The following is a 21,790-nucleotide window of genomic DNA, read 5'->3' as shown; positions in this document are numbered from 1 at the left end:
CCATCATCGCTTTACGGTCTCACAAGCTTCTCAAAAGTGACGCTACGACCTTCGGCACTGAGACCACCATTTTTCACCTGGTTCCCCTGTCCTTCCCTGGATACCTTCATGTCGCGTTGGCTTGTCGGAAAACCTACTTTCCCGTTATTCTGTTCTGTACCAGATCTTATGTCAACTGTCCGGCGTGACATACGGAATCGCCCTAGTCGGTCAGCATTCAGTGCCTCCCAATATCACCAGTGATGTTGTTCACGTCTCCAGGCTCAAGGCCTATGTCCCCCCATTAAGTGAGGCTCTATAACTTGCACCGGGACAGAGCTAACCCTGCCGGGAGGGTGATGTTACGGTGAAGGGAAAGAAGGTGACATGAACTAGAGGAAGACGAAGTCTGGCAGTTGCCTGAACGCCATATACACCAGCTGTAAATATACATTATTTTATACTCGCGGGCCTGCTTTCTTCCTGCAACAACATATAAATGAAGTGTTGAGAATGTTTGTCAATTGAACCTGAGCAAGTTGATAGATAATAAAATAAAATGTGTACGAACTAATTGATCACACAAAAGTCAAAAGCACAAACACAAGACTATATCCTCACATCGGAAATCTGTGCTTTTAACAGAACATACCTCAAGACACAGTGAAATTTTGAACACAAGCATTGCTGTTCAGTAGAATACCAGCGAGTACTGCAGTTGCTATTGAGTACCATTACAACGCAATCTATGCCAAAGCTATGACAGCTACCAATAGTGAAGTGTTTATCATGCAGAATTTGCATCCCCACAAATTCCACAGAAGTATGCAACACAAGTTTTCACAAAGATAACAAAAGGGCTGCAAACAAGAAACAGCCAAAGCAGAGTACCTGATATAATGTCAGTAATCCCTGCTTGTAGTGGTTATTACACATACTAGTACACGAGTGATTAAGCTATTGTTAATAGAAAATTTGAGGGCCTCACAAGTGAACTTCCTCATGCGATGCCACAAACCAACACAATGCTATGAAACAGTTACTAGGCGACCTTGCTAGCACAAACTTCTTGGACATATTCCTTGGAAGAAATAAAACTCCACCTTGCACTTGCATGAAATATTTCATTTTAATAGTAAGTGTCACTAGGCAGCAAGACAGTACCACAAAGAGTTACATCTGGTTTTGTTACTAAGGCACTCAAGTATAAACAGTAGCATAGCTCAGTAATGCCATTAAACAAGCCTGGGAGATGATAAGCAGGATATCACCAAAGCAATGCATATAATGTTTGATGATGATACTGACGGTGAATGAGGTGTCCCGTGTGTCTTAAGGCAACACCACAGCAGATCTTGTGACATTTCAGATGCGCTATCATTGCAGGGCTTTCAGAGACCCACCAATGTGACTGAATTAGCAATGTTACTACATTCACAGCCTTCCTAACCTTTCAAAACCAAGAACAGCCAGTGTACAAAGACAGAAGTCACAAATTCTATAGGAACATTACTCTTACATACAAAGACAACACCAAGAATAAATGGGCACTGATCTACAAGTGATAAGTAGGGATCTGCATTTTTCATGTTTATTTTGGGAAAGAATCAGAAGGTCTTTTTCGGAGTTATTTTCGGTTTTTTTCAGCAAAAATCTGAGTTTATCGGAGCTTTCTTTTTTTACATCACTATGAAATAGTTTTTCGACCTTTTTAGATACGGCCATACCACGAAAACAGCATATACTGTATTTATTCGAATCTAGGCCAATAGCTTTTTTCAAATAATCATATTCCAAACTCTAGGGTCAGCCTAGATTCGGGGATTTTAAAAAGCGCGCCAGTTTTTTATTGAAAGTGCTAAATATGGTGCATAGCTAGCGCCATCTAGAAAAGTCAGTATCGCAGCCGCTACTAGCTGTGGCAATAGCCAACCGTACACAAGCGAGGTCGCCATTTTTACCTGTGTTGTGTCGGCCATATCGGTGTGCGGCGTGGTGTTATCGCGATGGCACCAAGCAGGAGATGCCACTACAGTGCCGCTTTCAAGCGTAAAGTTGCAATAGCCGCAAAGGCATCACCGAACCTTCAAGCCGGGCGGGACTTCGGTGTCAATGAGAAAAACGTCCGTCGTTGGAGGGGACAACGACAGCAGCTTTTTGCGTGCGCTGCAACGAGGATGGCATTTAGCGGACCAAAGAAAGGCCGTCACTACGAAGTGGAGACAGTTTTGGCCGACTTTGTTCGGATGCAGAGAGCAGCTGCCCTTCCAGTGACAACAGAAGTGCATCAAGCGAAAGCTAGGGAACTTTCGAGGGAGCGAGGCCTAATGCCAAAGGATTTCAAAGCCAGCCAGGGCTGGCTTCAGAAATTCATGGAGCACTTCAGCTTCAGCCTCCGACGTCGCACTTCTATCACCCAGAAGCTGCCAAGCGATTTCGAAGAAAAGCTGATAGCTTCTCAGCGCTACGTGCTGCGAAAGAGAGAAGCGGCAGGCTACAACCTCGGGCAAATCGGCAATGCCGACCAGACGGCTATGTATCTTGATATAGTGTACTGTTTGAAGGTGACAGCGACAAGGAACACAGCGACGATGACGTTGAATGAGCTCTGCACGTTTAGATTCAATAAATGCTGTTTGCATTTTGTGAACGCTGTCCTCGCTTTTTTTGTTCGGCCTACATTCGAGGTAATATATATTTTTTTTTGTTAACTTTGGACGTTAGGGGGGTCGGCTTAGATTCAAGTAAATACGGTACATATAATGGGGTTTTTCGTGCCAAAACCACCATCTGATTATGAGGCACACCATAGTGGGGGACTGTGGAATAAATTGGATCACCTGGGGTTCGTTAATATGCACCTAAATATAAGTACACAGGTGTTTTCGCATTTTACCCCCATTGAAATGTGACCACCGTGGCCGGTATTCGTGTATGTTTATATACACACACATACACACACACACACACACACAAGACGAAGGGTTTTGCACCAGACCCGAAGGTATAACATTCAAAAAAGAAAAAAGACAAACATTATTGCACGTTTTTACTGACGTTTCGGTCGGAGGACCCGCCTTCGTCGGAGTGAACTCAGTAAAAACATATGCCATAATGTTTGTCTTCTTTCTTTTTTGAATGTTATATACACACACGCACACACACACACACACATATATATACACATATAGTATATAACTAAATAAATAAATAAATGATGGTAGTAAAGCCAGAGAAACGTGTCTTATTTACAGTCAATATTTACAATAGCAGGAGGGTTTATTGCTGCTAACACTTACTGTAATAGATGCATGCATATCTACCAATGTTTGAATCTGTCATTGTGGCGTGCTCTTTCTGATTCACAGAATGAGGATGCCCATTCGATCTTTGCACTGGATACAGGCAAAGCCAGTAGATTCAGAGCAGTAAGTGAAGGGACGGGCCAGTCTCGGGCACGCATCCTCTAGAGAACTAGGGACTGAATGATTTCATCAACAGCATATGCCTGATGACACTACTTGCCAGCAAGAGAGTGTCATGCTTCGATGGAAAAATGGCAGATAACTGCTTATAAATATACAATGCTGCTGGCAATTACACTTTCGTGTTTGTGTTGACGATCCAAGTGCAGTACCAGAGTGAGCCGCCAGTGTAGTGCAATTTGTGAGGAATGTTTCACTGCCGACATGGCTCCACTTTTCTGCAACAGCAGTGCAGAACTCTTGGGAGCTGTTAATGACTTCACAGCACTTCTTGTCTACAATGTCAAGCACGCAGTCGACATCCATGCAAAGGTTGTCACAGATGTGTCATTCCACAGATTTACTCCCTTCTGCAGAAGCACAACACGGAGGCAGTACACATCATGCAAAGGAGAAGACTCAGCTTCTAGTTCCTGAATTATTAAGAGCAGTTCATTTGAATTTTTTTTGAGGAACCTCAGTTTGACGAGCAGGTTGTATGAGGGGTTTGTTTCCCTAACGAACACATTTCAACTTCTCACACATTTTAGGCAAGAGCCTTGCATGCAGTGTGGAGGATGTGGGTTCAGCTCCCACCGACAGCAAGTTGTTTTTTCATCTACTTTCACTTGCCTTTATCATTTATATATTTCAATTAAATTAACAAATAATTTCCCCTATGCGTTCCTTGGCTTCAATAACTGTTGGCTTCATATGGTTGTGACTAACAGAAATCGGATCGCTCGGTTCCCCTTCACGTTCATCACATTGTTATAGCTTTAGTAAACCTGCAGGTACAAGTGTTTCTACTTACTATGGAACATTTCCTTTGTCCCTGTGCACCTTTTCCACTGCCTGCACCAGCTGCACCAAGCCATAGCTGTTGTGCCAGCACCACTGACGGTGCAAGCACTCAATAATTAACCCTCACAAACTTCAGAACTACAATAATTTCAATGACTTGCTCTGAATATAGAATATCTACCGCATACAAGTGCGAAGTGTGGAGCAGAAACATTACATGTTTTATTACAGTAATGATCCAAAAATTAAATTGAAGAAGCATTTAGAAGGCTTCAACAGCAATTTGTAAATTTCATATGGCACCCACCAACGCACCTATAAATTCCCAGTTGTTGCCCCAACATACTCCTCACAGCTTACATGTTTTATTACAGTAATGATCCAAAAATTAAATTGAAGAAGCATTTAGAAGGCTTCAACAGCAATTTGTAAATTTCATATGGCACCCACCAACGCACCTATAAATTCCCAGTTGTTGCCCCAACATACTCCTCACAGCACACACCTAATTCCTATGCAACCACCTTTGCCAAGGTGGCCACAGTTACTGGCATGTACTCAGCATCTATCCCCATTCTTGCCTAAAATACATCAAGCAAATCATTAAAATTTGTGACTAAAGAAATAGTTATTTTGGGGCATAATGGTTTTCTTGACTGCCCGTGCCATCCTATGTGCTTGAATCAGTTTGTCACAAACCGGGAAATCACCGGGAAAGCACTGGGAACTCAAGTGGGAGGGTGCTAGACTAGAGGTGGATGGGGTAGGCCTTATCACATCCTTTAGATCACCCTGCATTCCGTGCATTTCTTTTTCTTCCGTATCGGAAGAATCATCACTGGACCTGGGAACTTTAGTGTCCGAGTCGGCGTTGTCACTATCCAGGAGCAGGAACAAAAACACACGGCGCGACGTAGCATCCATGTTTTCCATGTTGTCCATAGCTACCCGCAACCAGAAACAGGCAACCATGACAGGAAGCAGAGGTGGCTGAAGGAAATACGCCACATAGACTTCCGGTCAAATCTGCCGATCTTGGCGGAGCAAATATTATTGCTCCGCAGAGCGATCCGGAATCGGTGGCTGATCCCAATCTGTCATTGGAACACAAAACTAACGCTCTCATTTTGCCATTGGAATAGGATTGCTCCGTACAGAGCCGAAAAACTTGATCTCGATCTACCATTGGAATTCAACATCATACAGCAAACCCTGGTAGGGGACTTTTCAAATTTTTAAGGTGAAAGCATTATGTGGCTCACGAAGGGGAAATCCAGTGTAGTTGTCGGCCTTGGCGTGACCACACGATAGTCCAAAAATGGTACGAGCCCTTGACCTTTGGTGTTAATTAGGGTGAAATTAATTACAACATAGTTAATTAAGATGCAGTTAATTAACACACTAGAACCCACAACCTTTGTTGGAGTCGAACCAAGAACTAGGTGTGCCAAGAACTAGTTAATGACTGAAAGAGCATAAGCATAGCGCAGTGGTCGCAATTCTTTTGCATTCATCCACACAGGGACAACTAAGTGCCCCTTGAATTTTTTCAAGTTTTTACTAGGTCTATAAATTTTGGGGGCTTAAACAAAAGTCTTTATACTTTCCACTATAGTCTCAAACACACTTTACATGCAACAACTTTAGTCCAAACCAATACAGCAGCTGTTCAAGTTCATGCTTGCTGAGTGTTTAGTCAAGATAACAAAATTGCGCATTGCCACATTAGTGTTATCCATGGTAGCTTGGCAGAAAGGTGTGGCACAGAAAGGAAAGAACAGACAGGAAACCTAATCAGTGCTTCTTTGAATTCGGAGAACAAGCAAAGCTCACGTTCACATTTAAAAAATGCTTAAGTATCACCAAGTACTTACCAAGACACAAATCAGAAGAGAGTTGTCTGCTCGGACTGCCTTCAGCAAATATCGCTCATTATTTTGAGCAGATATGTATCGGATGGTGTACGAGCCTTGGTTTTCATTCCAACCAGGAGGTAGCAGTTCTGTAGTAGAGTGCTGGGCATTACCATCCCACTGGAATAGACATTTTACTTGTAAGAAACATCACCTACAATGACAATGGCATGAGTAATGACAAACTAGCACAGTGGGTGCATGTTCACATTTTCATATCTGTCAGATGTAACATTAATAAAGTGGAATAGCATTTATTAAAGTGTTTTTGTGAAGCAGCATCCTTTATCAATTTGACAAATCATATTCTATAAAGCAAATCAGATGACAGTTTGAAAAACAGATGTAAAACGCCTACAAAAGATGCAAGACGAAGTGCATGATGCCTATGTCGTCTGTACCATAAGGCAGTGACTTAGGTGTTGCACTATACTAAAAGCGTCAACACCATCACACCAACATTTCCACACTTCTCATCAGGCCTGCTGTTTCACTCCAGACAATAACTGTCCCATCTATTTTTGCCGAGCAACTCAGGTAGATTATAACGTAGCAGTGTCGATAACAACCTTTTACTCTTTCTTGGTACTTAGTCATGAATGACCAATTGGCTTGGCTAGGTTTGTTCAACTTGCATATATTTTAAGTTATTTACTTAGCACAGTCTTACATAACCAAGACAGTAATACATGCACACGTTAAAGTGAACTTCAGTTTTTCTCATAATGCCACATAATGTGGTCCCAAATATCACTCCAACAGTCCTGTAGGACGACTGCACATTAGGCAAGTCAGAATGGATTCGTTACAAACAATGTACAAAGGGAACGAGGACACAGGCAAAGAACGAGAAGGATGGAGCTCCTTACTCTAACACTCTACACACTTTTTTGTGCACACTCCTCAACATTCGGTGACTTCCAACATTCCCGCATGCACTACACCACCTACTGGAGAGTTTAGTATGAGCCTTGTGTGCTGCTGTTTTTAGTTAGATACGTGGCTTCAGTGGTGTGGCCAGAAATTAATTCAGGCAGGGGGTCCCCCGTGACTGGGAATTGGGAGGGCGAGGGGAGTGGATAGGCAGATCACACACCAACGCAAAAATTTCGAGGGGGACACATGCCCGGTCTACCTCCCGCCCCTCTGGCTATGCCACTGAGGCACCGCCTACAGCAAGTGGCAGTGAAAAGCATATATATGTTCCAGATGTGGAATCACACAGGCTTTATCATAGCACCTGCTGGCAAGACGTGAAGAACGCAGCAAAGAAAGGGCACTTCTCAGTGCTATTGCGGCTACAGATGTCACAAGTACATAAAACAGTCATAAAGCTAACAAAGGTGTTCGGTTATCGTGGCAATATCACACGGACTATAGCGCTGGATCTAAGATGTCTGGAAAGCACATTTTTAATTATAAGTGCAAGTTATGATGAGAACAGAAATACATACACACATAAAGCACATGAAATAAACATCTGTAGAACTTTCTTCCCCTTTTACAATAGCCAAATCAATATTCCACCGAAACATTCTGGATGCTTTTTTTCTAACCTTTCAGTCAGCATAGACAGCACCTACGTACTTCAAAATTTATGAATGGGACTTGTCACTTATACCGAGCTGCACTGCAGAAAATAGGCACTGCAGAGAATGCGGTTTTTACAAAAATAAAAAGATGCCACCTGCTTGTGCCTGTGTGTTGCCAGCACTTCCTGCACGCTGTTTTCATACGCATAAATGTGATTGATTATGCTGCTAGAAAACAAAAATTTTATTGCATGTGAAGCACTTGCGTGGTGAAATGCAGACAAGAGCAGCAGACATGATTATACAAAGATGTGCTTGTCTTATTTGCCTTAGGTAACTTCAGCTAACATTTTCAAATACATAGCCATCTTGAATAGACAACACCAAATACTTACCGCCCAGCCTTAGTACTGATATTTGTTGTGCATTTTCTAAACATATGTGGGAAAGACACAGTGGACCGTTTACCTATTTTCTAGAGTTGGAAACTTCATCATCAGCATACAGTTGACTACTACACCAGGCAAGCGTATTCTGTGTCATGCATTCACTAGGCTGTTTACGTAACGCAGAACAATACTAACATCACCAAACCGGCCATTGCCAGCCTGCACCTGCTAGCTAATCCGTGCAGCACACTTCAATATGTGTTGTGCACATAAACTAGCATGCACAAAGTTGAGATGGTGATAGTAATATGGTTATACTATGCTAAAGGATCCTACTGATGATTTCTATTCTACTAAAGATGCTCTCGCACTGCCATAACAGTATGCGCAAACATACGCAATGTGCACAACTCACCTGGCAGATGGCTTGCGGCATCAGTGCACAAGGCCTATGCACACCCTTCTGCTCTGATAAATCGAGTAAATGTGTGTGCATATGTATTTAACTATGACAATGTCTGCCTCATGCCATGTCTTCCTTTTTTTGTTTTCTTTTTTTGGAAAGTGTCTATTCTCAGGGCAGCCATGAAAATTTCTGCCAAGAATTTTTTACGATAGCCAATAGGCGCTCTTCCATGAACCTGCCAATGAATGACAAGGGGCACCTAAGCACCTCTTGTCAGAGTCCGGCGGTGCCGCCACAAATGGCCGGGTTGTAGCACATACAATTTCCTACAAAAATTACCAGTGGGAAGTCTGTCACTGGTGTCGACGGGAGCTGCAAGGATCGTGGTTTTAGCCAGCATGGTAATGATTAATGTATGGATTTGCCTAAACTTCGTTTTCGGGCTTCAAATGACTGTTACTTCGCCAATTGATATTATTCCACAAAAGATTCCTTTATAAGTGCAATAATTCACAATTATTGTGCATATATAGTCTTTTTGCTTTCACACATTTAAATAAAGTTGCTTGAAAATTTAGGCCAATAATGGTCGTAAAGCACATAAAGTCACAAGAATGTCTGAAGGCTAAAGAACAAATATTAGACAAATCCATCATTCCCATGTGAGGTAATTTTCGGCGCACACTTGAGGGAGGTGAAGAGAGAAGAAGCAAAGCAAGAACAATGGAACAAATAATGTAGCCTAACTGGAAATGACATGATCTGACATGGTATGTGACAAGACGCAGCTGTTATGAAAATAATTTATGTACAGGAGAGTGTGAACTTGCTCCATGCGTGCAGCAGTCAGTGCCTGTGAAGCAGCCAGTACAACAAAGACATAAGTTGTTGCTCTACTGCACAAAACTGAATACCATAAATGTCCCTACATGCATCCATGAATGTGTTCTGTGAGGTGCCTCCGATATGTTTGGATTCAGTAAGAGTGGTCTCACCACAATACACATCACTTTCATTCTTTGATTCCGAAATGGCTCAGTTGTGGCCTGATGCAGATGTAGGCATAAAGAACAAAAACAATTAAATTTTTGGGTTTTACATTCCGGAACCTTAATATTATTATTAGTCAAACCGCACTGGAGGACTCCAGATTAATTTTGACCACCTGGGGTTCTTTAATGTGCACCCAAATCAAAGTACACAAGCATTTCTGAATTTTCCCCCAATCGAAATGCAGTAGTTGCAGCCGTGATCAACCTGCAACCTCGAGGTCAGCAGCACAAAATTTAAGGAACAATGCAAAACATTCCTTACATAATATGCTCTACTAAACCTTTACACATAATAGTAAATGTTCCAAAGCAAATGGGAAGTATAAAGTGTAGCAGTATTCTGGGTGCGTGAGGTATTTGAGCACATGGCTTTGAATCGCCATAGACTATTAGCATTCTAATTTTACCTGCCTAGATGCTTGACTTTGTATTCCACAATCCCTCTATCACCAATCTAACACTTTATTACTGGGTATTAGCTTCCAGTTGGACACACGAGATGAATCTGTATGCGTCCCAGTCGCCTTGCACGCCAACCACAATGACTTCCGAGATTACCACCTCTGTGAATGCCTCCAAACCCTTTCTTTTTGAGGTAAGAACAGCTTATGGCCAATTATCATATAAGACAAAAAGAAATAAGTGCTGCCAGTGGTCAGACGCCATTCAGGCGGCTGCTTCTTCAGTAGGTGGAAGCCATGATGAGTGAGAATTCTGAAAAGTCAAATAAGGTCATTGTGGAGCAGCTTAAAGTGGTACAGTGAACAGCAAAGCTTCCTGTGCACGATGTCGCCAGGTGCCACCCCTAAGTGACTGATTTGATAGCTCCCACATGACCTACACCACCCAAGAGTGGGTGGCAGTGAACTTCTATGGCCACGTCGCCCTCAATCTGCCATTCTTACTCTGAATATAAACCTGCTAGGCCAATATATATGCAGGGCACCATTGAGAGGGAGAATAACAAACTAGCCACAGGATCCTAAATAACTCGCTAAAGCCTGCTATTATGGAAGTACTACCCAACATCAACGCATACAATCCGATTTGAACATGCAGCTGTTATGAAAGCAGAATTCAGGGAATAATTGAGCCTCAAAAAAGTTTATGAAACGTCCTTAGAAAGCAGAGGTAAAAGAAACAATGCAAAAAATTTTTGAATTATTATATTGGTTCTTGTTTTAAATATTGTTTCTATTAATGAAGTCGCCATTATGTCCTCAGCCACCTCGCACACCTGGTATATAGCTATACAAGTTGTTTGCATTCGTGGCTACAGTGCAAAAAAAAAAAAAAATGCTGCTTCTTTGTGCTCACACCTTCACTGTGCTGTAATCATTAAGCAACTGAATATGAATGTCACAGCTACAGGATTCAACAGTTATAAATTGGGGCATGCACACACCCCAGACTGCTTGCCACAAAGCTGTTATCCAGCAGTATTGTATCTGAAAACGTACACTTTAAATACCTAATAACCAAATAACTGAAGTAAAACAGTTGCCATATTATACAGGGTGTTTCAGCGAACACTTACAAAAATTCTTAAACGTTGCCTGTGGCAGATAGCACAATTCTTGTTCATGAGGTGGTCTACTTGATGCAGCTGACGCTACTTGAAAAAGAAATATTGAAATGCATAATTGACTAATTAACAAAAATTCACTAATTAACTTGTTGACTAATTACATTATGGCCCGTATTCCAATTTACAAATTCTAGCCGTGGAGTTCGCAAGGCGGATCCACTTGGAACGAATTTTCAGGATGACCCCAGTTTCGAGATATGAATTCCCCAATTAATTTTGCGGAGAAATGCATTGGCGTTCCAGTTACTTTTGTGCTTGAATGCATAAAACGACTTTTTGTTAAGAAAGTAGAAACTGAGTGTGTTTACTGTCAATACTACTAACATTGGCTGCAGCCTCTTCAGATCTTTTTGCTGACAAAAGCAAGCAAAAGACAGCCAAAACAGAGTCCCAACACTGTGGTCATCAAAATTAAAAAAAAAAAAAAACACCCAGTTTTACGTGCCAAAACCACTTCCTGATTATGAGGCACGCCGTAATGGGGGGCTCCGGAAATTTGGACTACCTGAGGTTCTTTAACGTGCACCTAAATCTAAGTGCACGGGTGTTTTCGCCCCCATCGAAATGCGGCCGCCGTGGCCGGGATTCGATCGCGCGACATCATGCTTAGCAGCCGAACACCATAGCCACTAAGCAACCGCGTCGGGTGAAAATATAATGGGCCGGTTATGCTTCCCGATTGCAAATGTAGGAAGACGCTCACCGTTTCGCCGATTCCTGCGCAGCGTTTGCCATTTCTCACCAGGAGGTAGTGAGCGAGAACTATAAGCGCATCCTCTTTCGACTGCAAGCTCTCATTACATGACTTAAAAAGCAGTTCCAAAGCAAAGTAATTTTCGAATGCCGAAAGGCCGGAAACTTCTCCTGCAGAGCTCATTATGCCAACAAGCTCACATTACAGAACAACTACAACCTGTGCTGACATAAAACGTTCGAAAAGAGCCGACGAAGTGCCGCGCCTCCACTGGAATCGAAAGCAAGCTTGCTCTGAGAAGCCGGCTATCAGTTATGGCTATGTCAATAGGTGGTGTCTATGTGCATTGCTGTGTCTAGTGGTGTCCCATGTAGTGTCCCAATTCGTGAACCATAAAGTAACGCCCTCTAAATTTAAAATGTTGATACATAGAGCTTCATATTACTCTATATGTGTGTGGATCTGAAAGGCTATGCTTTTGCACGTTGAATGCGGTGGAAGCGCTCGCGGGAGCCGAAAAGACATGATGCGAAAAGACGTGATAGACGTCGGCTGCGTCGGGTTTCGGTCGCATCCAAGCCAAAGCGTGAGCCACAGCCATCTGTAGTGGTCGTGGTGTTACATGGTGTTACGATGTCCACTGTGCCCACTGGTGTAACGTAACCAACGTAACTACAAAAACGTAATCGTTATAACGTGGTTTAAACATCATAATTTTGAACTAAGTATAGTAACTACAGATGTTCAGAACGTGGTTATCTTTTCGTTACCTTTCGACAAAGGCTAGTTATCTTAGTTTCCGCAGCCGTCCAAAGCGTCTGTCAGGTTATAACTTGTTTTTGAAGACGATCTGGCCTTCGTTGAGACAACTAAACCCAGGTAACATTTTCAAATGATTCCATATTCCGCTATATGAGGTTTTTGAGTGCGGGACGTTTGTGTGCGTTTTTCGTTAAGCATGCTGTTCGTGAGAGGGAATGGAAAAGGTACAGGCGACGTGAGGAACTGTTGACATCTCTCTATAACGTCAATAATAACGTTAATGTTTGAATGTGTTGCGAACTGCCACTTTCGCCGCTATCCCAGTTAGCCACGCTAACTCACGTCCTTGGCCGCCTTGACAATCGCACTGTAACTGATCTCCAACGCGACTTGAGCAACGCATTCAACACTCTCGATGCCGGTTTTCGCGTGCCATCTGGGTGGCGTAGACTTACGGGTAACACTGAACTTAGTGTCACACATTACTTCCCCCTTCTATTTTGGCTTCTGGATTGGATTGGCGCGGCTCGCTACGTGCTTGCGCGCGCTTTTCCGAGCGCAGATTGATGTGCGTCTGGTTTTTGCACTAGGTTTTTATACGATCGCTTGTCGCTGCTTTCCTTTTCTCTGGTTTGATTCGGCGCGGCTAGGTGCAGGCGCGCATATTTGGTGTGCGCCTGCTTTCTTGCGCTGGTCTTTGAACACATCGCTCGCTGCTCGCGCTTGTATATAAGAAAACGCTGCGCCGCTGGGGTACCGTGTACGTAAGCGCGCAATAATGCCGGGAAACATTCATACAAAAGCAAAGGGTCAGAACACTGCGCTTTGTTTTTCATTACTTTGTCATGTACCTTCACACTGGGTAGCGCCGAGCGATCGCTTCTAACAAACGCAGAAATGAGTCTTTGCAGCGCGTGTGGCCATTAATTGACTACCCAACACAGCCATGTGAGGTGCGACTCCAGGCGGAGAGGAGGTGGCGCTTCACTTTCTGCATGCCAATAACTTTCCATTTTTTGCGTGTGAACGCCCGTGATCGGGTCCACAAATTTCATGCTGTGGTTCAGTTTCCCATTGCAGATTGAGGCTCACTCCGTTAGCATCCACTAAGTTCGGGATGCAGTTGTATGCGGCCCATTCATCACTGTGGATGGTGGTCCCCGGTTCAACGTTGCCTGCAATAATGGGGCCTAGCGTCGCCGCGTCTCGTCTGTCGACCTTGAATAGTCGGAACTGCCCGGTGGTCACGAAGGTCATGCCGAATACCCATGGTCCAAGATCTGCAATGCCGCCGTGATTTTGCCGGCTCGGCGGAACCTTGTCGCCCGTCATCAGCTGGTGGCCTCGATTGTGTTTTCGCTTGCCGCGAAGGAGGCATTCATCAATTTGCACAATCCTTCGGGGCCACCGAGTGGGTGTCGCGCCAGCAGCTCGTCCCGCACGACCTCACGAGCTATCACGGGCGTTCACACGCAAAAACTAGCAAGTTAATAAACTGAAGCGCCACCTCCTCTCCGCCGGCTGCAGAGTAACTGCGCCGCTGCTGGAGTCGCACCTCACATGGCTGTGGTGGGAGTCAATTAATGGCCACACGCGCTGCAAAGACTCATTTCTGCGTTTGTTAGAAGCGATCGCTCGGTGCTACCCAGTGGTAAGGTACATGACAAAGTAATGGAAAACAAGGCGCAGTTTTCTGGCGCGCTTACATACACGGTACGTTCGCGGCGCAGCACTTCCTTATATATAAGCGCGAGCAGCGAGCGATGTGTTCGAAGACCAGCGCAAAAAAAGCAGGCGCACACCAAGCCAGAGAAAAGGAAAGCAGCGACAAGCGATCGCATAAAAGCGCAGTGCACAAACCAGACGCACATCAATCTGCGCTCGAAAAAGCGACTGTATAAAAGCCTAGTGGAGAAACCAGGCGCACATCAATCTGCGCTCAGAAAAGCACGCGTAAGCACGTAGCGAGCCGCGCCAATCCAATCCAGAAGCCAGAGGAGTGGGGGAAGTAATGTGTGACACTAAGTTCAGTGTTACCGACTTACGTGCGTTTGACTGTCGTGCATTCTTGGTGTCTCGTCCACCCTCGCAGCTACACAGTTCATGTCGCTGATGCCATCGCCAGAGCTTGTCGTACTTTGTGTTTTTGTTTGCCTGGTTTCGAAACCGTGCGGGCCTGCAGCATTTAGGACTCTATACCGCTCTTGTATGACCAACGCTGGTGTACTGCTGCAAATTATGGTCAGTGACAGGTATTCCTCGCCACACCACAATCAAGGAGCTCCACCGCTATTCGGACCTCCCACCCGTACTCTAGCGGCGTCGTTGTTTCACCCGTGGCTCCTTCTCTAACTCGGAGGGGAACAGACGGTCAAAACAGATGACACGCATGAATTACCACTAAGATTTGCACCATGGGGCGATATGCTGTTTCGAGTCGCCAGACAGTTGACCCGCCGCCAATGCAAGGGCAACCACTCATCATACAGTGCGGCCATTGCCAGAAGAGCGGACTACACAAATGGCACTATATTCATCGGCGCCGCGTGGGGCGCAGGGTCCAGACTTTAGGAAGTGGCGTTCTCGAGTGGCAACATCAGTGAGGCTACGGTTTTTTTACATCATGAAGAGCTACCAGTTAAGATAATAGAACTCCACGTCATTCTGTTCACCTTGCACAGACTTATGGAGATGACAATGACGGCGTGCATAACAGCCAGAATAAACACCTTTACAAACTTGCTGGAGGCCTTGAAATCACCTTCAAGACCCCAACGAGTTGGTACTTGAGAGTACCTTATGAAAGAAGCTGCATCGCATCTTCAGTCTCAAGGGGCTGAGGTGAGTGTGGACTGGGTCCCGGGGCACGCGGGCCGTGTCGGTAACGGCATGGCCCATGATGCAGTGAGCAAGCTGCTATGGAACTCCCGCTCGTCTGCTCCAATGGGCAAAGTCCCTATCGCAGTGAAGCGCTTGGGACAGGAAGATCCAAGAGAGCAGGGCAAATTAGAGTCAGAAAAGCAACACCCAGCCTAGCGACTTCTTTGCTACACTGAGGTCCACACAACGGCAACACTTTCCCCTGGTGTCTTCCTCGCGGCGCTCAGGTGCTGATCCACTAAGCCAGGATGGAAATAGGCCTCACGGAGGATGTGGTGGCATGGTGAAGGACCATGTCGAGGGGAACTTGGAATGCCAGAAATGCCATTAAGGAGAACGCACTTCCATGGGATAAAGCAACTTCCTCCAGCGCGCTTGCTGTCACTTGTAAGACATGCAACATGAGAGTGCGCTGCAGTCTACACCACTTCCTGTGGGAATGCCCCGGCCTCGCAGAGACCAGAAAAATGCACTGAGGGCCCACTATCTATAGCCAGGATCACTGGATTAGGCAGGCCGCCCAGGTTGCTGGAAGGTGCACATTATTGTCATTGTGGCACTTGGCAAGCGAAACCAGACTGCAAGGCCACTACTATAACTATATATATATATATATATATATTTACCTATCCTACCCTTATTCCCCTTCCCTCTTCCTAGGCCAGAGAGCCATCCTGTGTAATAAAGTTTGACTCACTCAGCCAAAATTAACTTGCGGTTCATCTCTAAAGCATCCAACTGAAAGCATTGCCCACATGTGACTGGCTTCAGCAACATAGGCTGTGGTGTATGTTTGAAAGCTGCTGGCTAGTAGTCCTTTGAGCAATGATAAAATTGCTTGCACAGGTCTACTCTGTCAAGTGTTGCAGCATTCAGTGGCAGATAGATACCCGTCTTTCAGACTCGGTGGACACCAATAAATGGACTGGTCAACCAGAGGTGCTGCATGCAAGAACTTTGCAGCCTAGTGCCACCATGCTCTGGCCAAAGTCACAGAGTTTCTTTCTCTCTTACTGGAAGACAGTATGCATCTCCTACAAATGAAGGAGGAATCTCAGGGTTTTTGCAAGGCAGGTGCTAATCTGCTTCTCATGCTAGACAGGCTCTGAACACCCCCAGTTAGGGTGATATGTTTTCTGGTGTTTAATGTGCATGTAGGGGTGGTTAAATGTGTGCATATATTGCTCTGCTGCACACAAAAACTAAAAAAATTCATGTAGAAACTCCACTGGAGTTCAAGTCTGCGTAAGCATTGTTCCACTTGTTCATCTCCACACAGCCGATGTCGTTATCAATCTTGTCAAACTTGATGCAACCAGTATAAACACTTATCGACCCTTATCAGTTATCAACCTTATCGGACTGCATCTGGCCCTTATCAACCCTTATTGGTCATTATCAACCTTATCGCATTCGATCTGGCCCTTAACCCTGAACCATCCTTATCAACCTTATCGGACATAATGGGATGATTATAAGCCCTTATCGTTTATTCATGCTTTATCCATCCACGTCAGACCATGCTCAACCGTGATGAAACCTATACAACCCCTCATCACTCCTTATCATCTTTATGAACTCATTGACTGGTTATCTGTCTGGGTTGCACAATGTGAAGAGCATAAGCCCTCAGAGATCGGTGGCATTTCAGACAGTGAAGGAACGCCCCAACGGAAGGCACATCATGCAACCACCAAAACGCATCTGGGATGTGGCGTGTCTGGCATTATATTTTCCCAAAATCAGCATTTTCCTAATGTCTACACTGCTCCGAGTTGGGTCTACATGTGGTTCTAGAGATGGCTTTTATTCTACCATCACCAAGTATTTCAAGAAAGCCTTCATAGAAACTGTTCTCCTTTGACATTTGTTTTGTATCTCCGGTACAACACATTCATGTGGTTCAGATATATTAACCTTCTGCAAGCATAGATGTTTAGCCTAGTGGAAAGACACTCGGCTTCTGAGCGTGGGGTTGTAGGTTTGGAACTTGCCACTGCCAACTTTTCCTGTCGAATTTATCCTGTTCTTTCATACATTTTCTTTTTTTTTATAGCAATTCTTTTTATGTGACTGACAGGTTTCCTCGTTGAATTGGCATAAAAAAATGCTTACGCATTTAAAAATATATGGCCTTACGTGTTTCTGTAAAGTTGCTGAGTGGGCTGCATTTTATATGCCTGAGTATATTGAAATCAGTTGCACTGCAGTTTGCGTCGGTGTGCTTTCTGGCTTCCTAAACGACCCAGCTTTGGCACAAGGCAACTAGCAGGCGCGTCAGTGCAAGGTTCTTTGCCTTTTTGTCTAGTCTTGCACACCACTGTATGGACATCTGACTCTTAGAGTGAAAATAAATAATAATAATGATGGTAAAGAAGACATGCATTTCAGCAGCATCACCACCACCTCGAAACAGCTAGTGGGACTCCATCTTGGAGACTGGTTAGGCACTAAAACGCACTGCAGTAAACAGCATCATATTTAATTGGAGGTGCTGGTCCTTCGTCCACCCTACGGCGACGCAGTCTTAACGCTACCCTCTAGCATGCCCAATGGCTCTAGACTTTGCCAGTTTCGACCACCCTAGCTGTTGCTGGTACACTGTGTCAAAGGATACAACCATCTACCGCAGCACAGGTGACGACATTGTCAACGACCGGTCGTCCAACTACAAACAGATAAGTGCGCACAGTAAATGCGATGACACCATGAAACTTAATATGATCTACCTCCGAGACGTGACTAGCTAACCTATTGTACCAAAACCACAAAGCGGACCTTCACTTCAAGTTGGCCTTTAAAGGCTAACTGCAATAATATTCTAGGCCGTGTAAGAGGCCTAATTTTAGATAGTGTATAGATTGACCAGCCTCCAGCAAAATTTTACATTTGAAACGCAAATAGATGCATCGGGAAAGGCTTGCAAGAAATGTGTGTTTTTGATACTGAAACTTAAAAACAAAACAGCACCATTATCACTCACCAGAAGTAACGCTTGACTCGAAACACACAGCTGCTTAGCATGACCCAGAGGCGACCTTCCGGCACTTGCATCAAATCTGCTAGCCACCATGTGTATGCGTCGTCTGCATAGGGTCTATTTAAAGGCTGCTAATAAAAAAATAAGGCAATTACCAGTACTGCTGTTTTGCCAAGATTTCTTCAGTAGTATGTACTACTAATTTATTACCAATTTAGCCAAAGTGAAATTTTATTACAATTGCTTTACGTAAGTCCTTGGCCACCCAACAGTTAGAAAGCGTCATGTTGCACAATGCTTGTACACTTACTCCCAACAACTTGCTTAAACCTTCACAAGCTGCATTGAGGGTGTCATTGACATATGCATTTGTGCCGGTGCATCAATGAGTAAAACTGATAAAATCAAACACATTATAAAAGGTATTGCCGAAGATTCATTACAGATGTTGCTCTCAAAAAGCCCCTGTGCTCTTGTCAAGGTCATCGACCTATGTTATGGCGAATTCTCACTTGGCCTCCTTCTGAAAAGCCACTTGCATTCCTGACTTTTTCCACTTACCGAGCCTCTCTTCTTATTCAAAGTGTGCGAGGAGGTTGCACGCTAACTATCCCTGATGTAATGCGTACCGGAGCCAATGACATCCTTGCCTTCCATCCTTTGTCAACATAATGAGCGGCAATTTTGGAGGTCCTTCTGAATGCTCAGGCACTGCCAACAGTCACCACACCACTGACTTATGCCACAGTTGTCCAAGTACCTTGACCGCTGCTATTCTCACTGCCTAAACCACTGTGCCTGTTCATCACGTCCTATTGCCCTCTTTTGCTCTGTTCAATAGCTGACCCGGCCCAGTGGCCCACTACAGACTGTTTCAATGTAGTCCTGGCCATGTGGAATGCTTGTGTTAATGTCAGATGTCAGATGCTGCCTAATTGCGATGACAGCAGAGCTCCTCCTTACATGTCGCAGCACTTCACCGCACCACCAAACTCGCCACTGACCTATTTCATCCTGGATTGCATACCTGTCGAGCACCACTACTTGCCTTCTCTATGAGGCTGCTTGATTTTCCCGATGTGTCTACATTGTGCTATTTAAGAGCAGGAAAAATAATGGTCCCAGTTCCCAAGGTAAGGCTCCTCTTGAACCACTCCAGGCCTTGTTTCTTTCCTAAAAACCTGATGGTTTGTGCATGAGGTCACTGCTCTTGCCCTAGTTGATACTGGTGCACTGTCTTCGTCATTTCTGAAAAAACTCTTCTGCTCACTTAAAAACGTAGTGATACCCTTGTCGGATATGTCGCTTCAGGCTGCGAAGAGCGTCAAGCCTTTGACTTTGTGTACTGAACGTTCGGTGATTTGGGGACTGTTATACATAGTTATGCATTACATGGCCTGCCCAGCTCCATTATTTATCTCCTTCGTTCTGCAGTTAACACAAAATATAGGCTGGTGGTGACAATGATGATACATAGTTAAGCTTCTGGTTCTGTCCTGTCGATACAATATAGTTCTGAGAAGGTATTTTCTTTCTCAAAGTGCTATTACTTATTGTTCATGGGCCGAAGTGCAATTTTCAACGTTGTGCCATGCTCAGGCCAACAACACTGAAACTTCTGTTGAAGTTCTGATCACAGAACACACCACCATCCCAGTGGAGTGTTGGCACCTTGCACCTGTATAGTGTGACTGCTGTTTTGACACAATTGTTCTTTTTGAGCCTTCCAACATCTTCCATTGTTGCCAATTCTGCCCTCTGCCATTTACTCTGCTCACAGTTTGCAAGGGTTTCCAATGGGCTGTTCATTTTCATTTTGCAGCAGTCGGCTGTAACTCTCCTGCAAAATTAATACCTTGGCCCTGTCCGCCTTGTTTACTGTCTCTCCTTCATTAACAGCATGGTGATCCTGACTCTTTTGAGCTCTGCCATCTCCTACTCAACTACTGGACATTCTGCACTGCTCCATTGATGGCATGCGACACCTGAGTAGTGTGCTCAGCACACCAGTCGGTTGTCGCACTCCAACAACACTTTGGCTCATTCTTCGACTGTCAGACCACCTTTTTCGGTCACATGTTGACCATTTGCTACCACATTGTCATGGGCATCCATGCACCGCTGCGCCAACACCCCTACCATGTGTTAGTTGAAGCATCATGTTGTTGACGATTAAGTGAGTGACATGCTGAAATGCAGCATTGTGCAGCCTGCCAACAGTCCCTAGTCATTGCCAGTTGTTCTTATAAAGAATAATTGGTCCATGCAGTTCTGCATTTGCTATCGTTGTCTAAACAGAATCATGCACATAGTTGTTTATCCTTTGCTGTGGAGTTCTTTTTACTTTATTTATGTTCTGGCTATTGGCAGGCAGCAATGGCGACCTAAAATGGCGTTTGGAACCGCAGCTGGCTTATATAAATTTAATGTTATGCCGTTTCAGTTCTTCAACAGACCAGCAACTTTTGAGAGGATGATGGATGGCATACTGTGCAGCTTTAAAGGGCATACTTGCCTCTGTTAACTCAGTGCATCATTTTCTTTTCATCTTACTTCCTGACTAATCTGTTGCATCTTGAGCAAGTTCTCCGGTGCATCCTTTATGCGGGTTTTCAGCTCAATTTGAAGAAATGACGCTTTGGTATGCAAGAACTCACAATTTTCGACTGCATTGTTTCTAAAGAAGACGTTATTCCAGACACTGACAGCTTTGTGCAGTCGCCCAATTTCCCAAACCAATGTTGCTTCATGGGCCTTTCCTCACATTCCTGATGGATGGATGCCAATTTCTCCCCTTCAGGAATTTTCCTTCACCCTGCAGGCTTCAGCAGAACTGATTTTCTTATATTTCTGATGCTTTATAAAAAATTTGCATCTTGATCACATGTTTGACTAGTCTCCTGCTCTTTCATCCTGGTCACCGGCATGCAAGCTGCATTCAAGTGCTTACACTGCCTGCTTACATCACGGCCCATACTATGCCATTTAGATCCTTCTGCACCTAGGGGAGTCCACATGGATGCGAGTGGTGTTGGCATTGGAACTGTACCAGCTCAGTGCAAACCCGGCTTCACTGTATACGTTGTCACATGCACGAGGTGTATGTTCTTGAAAGTCAAGTCAAATGATTCCGTCAATGAAAAAGAATGTCTGGCCATCATCTTAGCACTTCAAAAATTTTGCCTATATCTCTATGACCACCCTTTTGATGTCACAGATCGTTATGTGCTATGTTGGCTATTGAAGCTGAAAGACCCATCTGGCCAGGCTAGCCCACTGGGCTCTCAAGCTCCAGGAGTGTGACATCCATATAATCTAACACTGTAGCTTCAATTACACAGACATCG

At 44.4% G+C, this 21,790-nt stretch overlaps 2 protein-coding genes across 7 annotated transcripts in view; one reads left to right on the top strand and one right to left on the bottom strand.

Moving 5' to 3' along the window:
* Positions 1–12,182, bottom strand: part of LOC126548510 (proteasome inhibitor PI31 subunit-like) — a 37,889-nt gene extending 25,707 nt beyond the window's left edge. Inside the window, exons 1-3 of one of the 3 annotated variants that reach the window (XM_055063447.2) lie at positions 11,831–12,182; positions 11,077–11,151; positions 6,122–6,280 (exon numbers count right to left, since the gene is read on the bottom strand). In XM_055063447.2, the coding sequence (XP_054919422.1) occupies positions 6,122–6,280; positions 11,077–11,151; positions 11,831–12,004 (408 nt within the window). In that variant the 5' untranslated portion in view covers positions 12,005–12,182. Of the gene's footprint in view, positions 1–6,121; positions 6,281–8,496; positions 8,972–11,076; positions 11,152–11,830 lie in introns of those variants that run through there. The other 2 variants (XM_050196728.3, XM_055063448.2) reach the window with 2 other exon arrangements.
* Positions 12,183–12,386: 204 nt separating this feature from the next.
* LOC126548514 (transcription factor A, mitochondrial-like) overlaps positions 12,387–21,790 on the top strand; it is a 41,275-nt gene continuing 31,871 nt past the window's right edge. Inside the window, exons 1-2 of one of the 4 annotated variants that reach the window (XR_011895964.1) lie at positions 12,387–12,700; positions 19,416–19,576. Coding sequence is in view for 3 of the 4 variants with exons in the window: in XM_050196734.3 (XP_050052691.1) it covers positions 12,562–12,700 (139 nt within the window). In the remaining variant the exon portion in view is untranslated. The remainder of the gene's footprint in view (positions 12,701–19,415; positions 19,577–21,790) is intronic. The other 3 variants (XM_050196734.3, XM_055063450.2, XM_050196733.3) reach the window with 3 other exon arrangements.

The sequence above is a fragment of the Dermacentor andersoni genome, chromosome 1 (genome assembly GCF_023375885.2).
Source record: "Dermacentor andersoni chromosome 1, qqDerAnde1_hic_scaffold, whole genome shotgun sequence".
In the NCBI taxonomy this organism is placed as follows: domain Eukaryota; kingdom Metazoa; phylum Arthropoda; class Arachnida; order Ixodida; family Ixodidae; genus Dermacentor; species Dermacentor andersoni.
The sequence above is the reverse complement of the archived record's forward strand: the minus strand, read 5'-3'. Positions and strand labels throughout refer to the sequence as shown.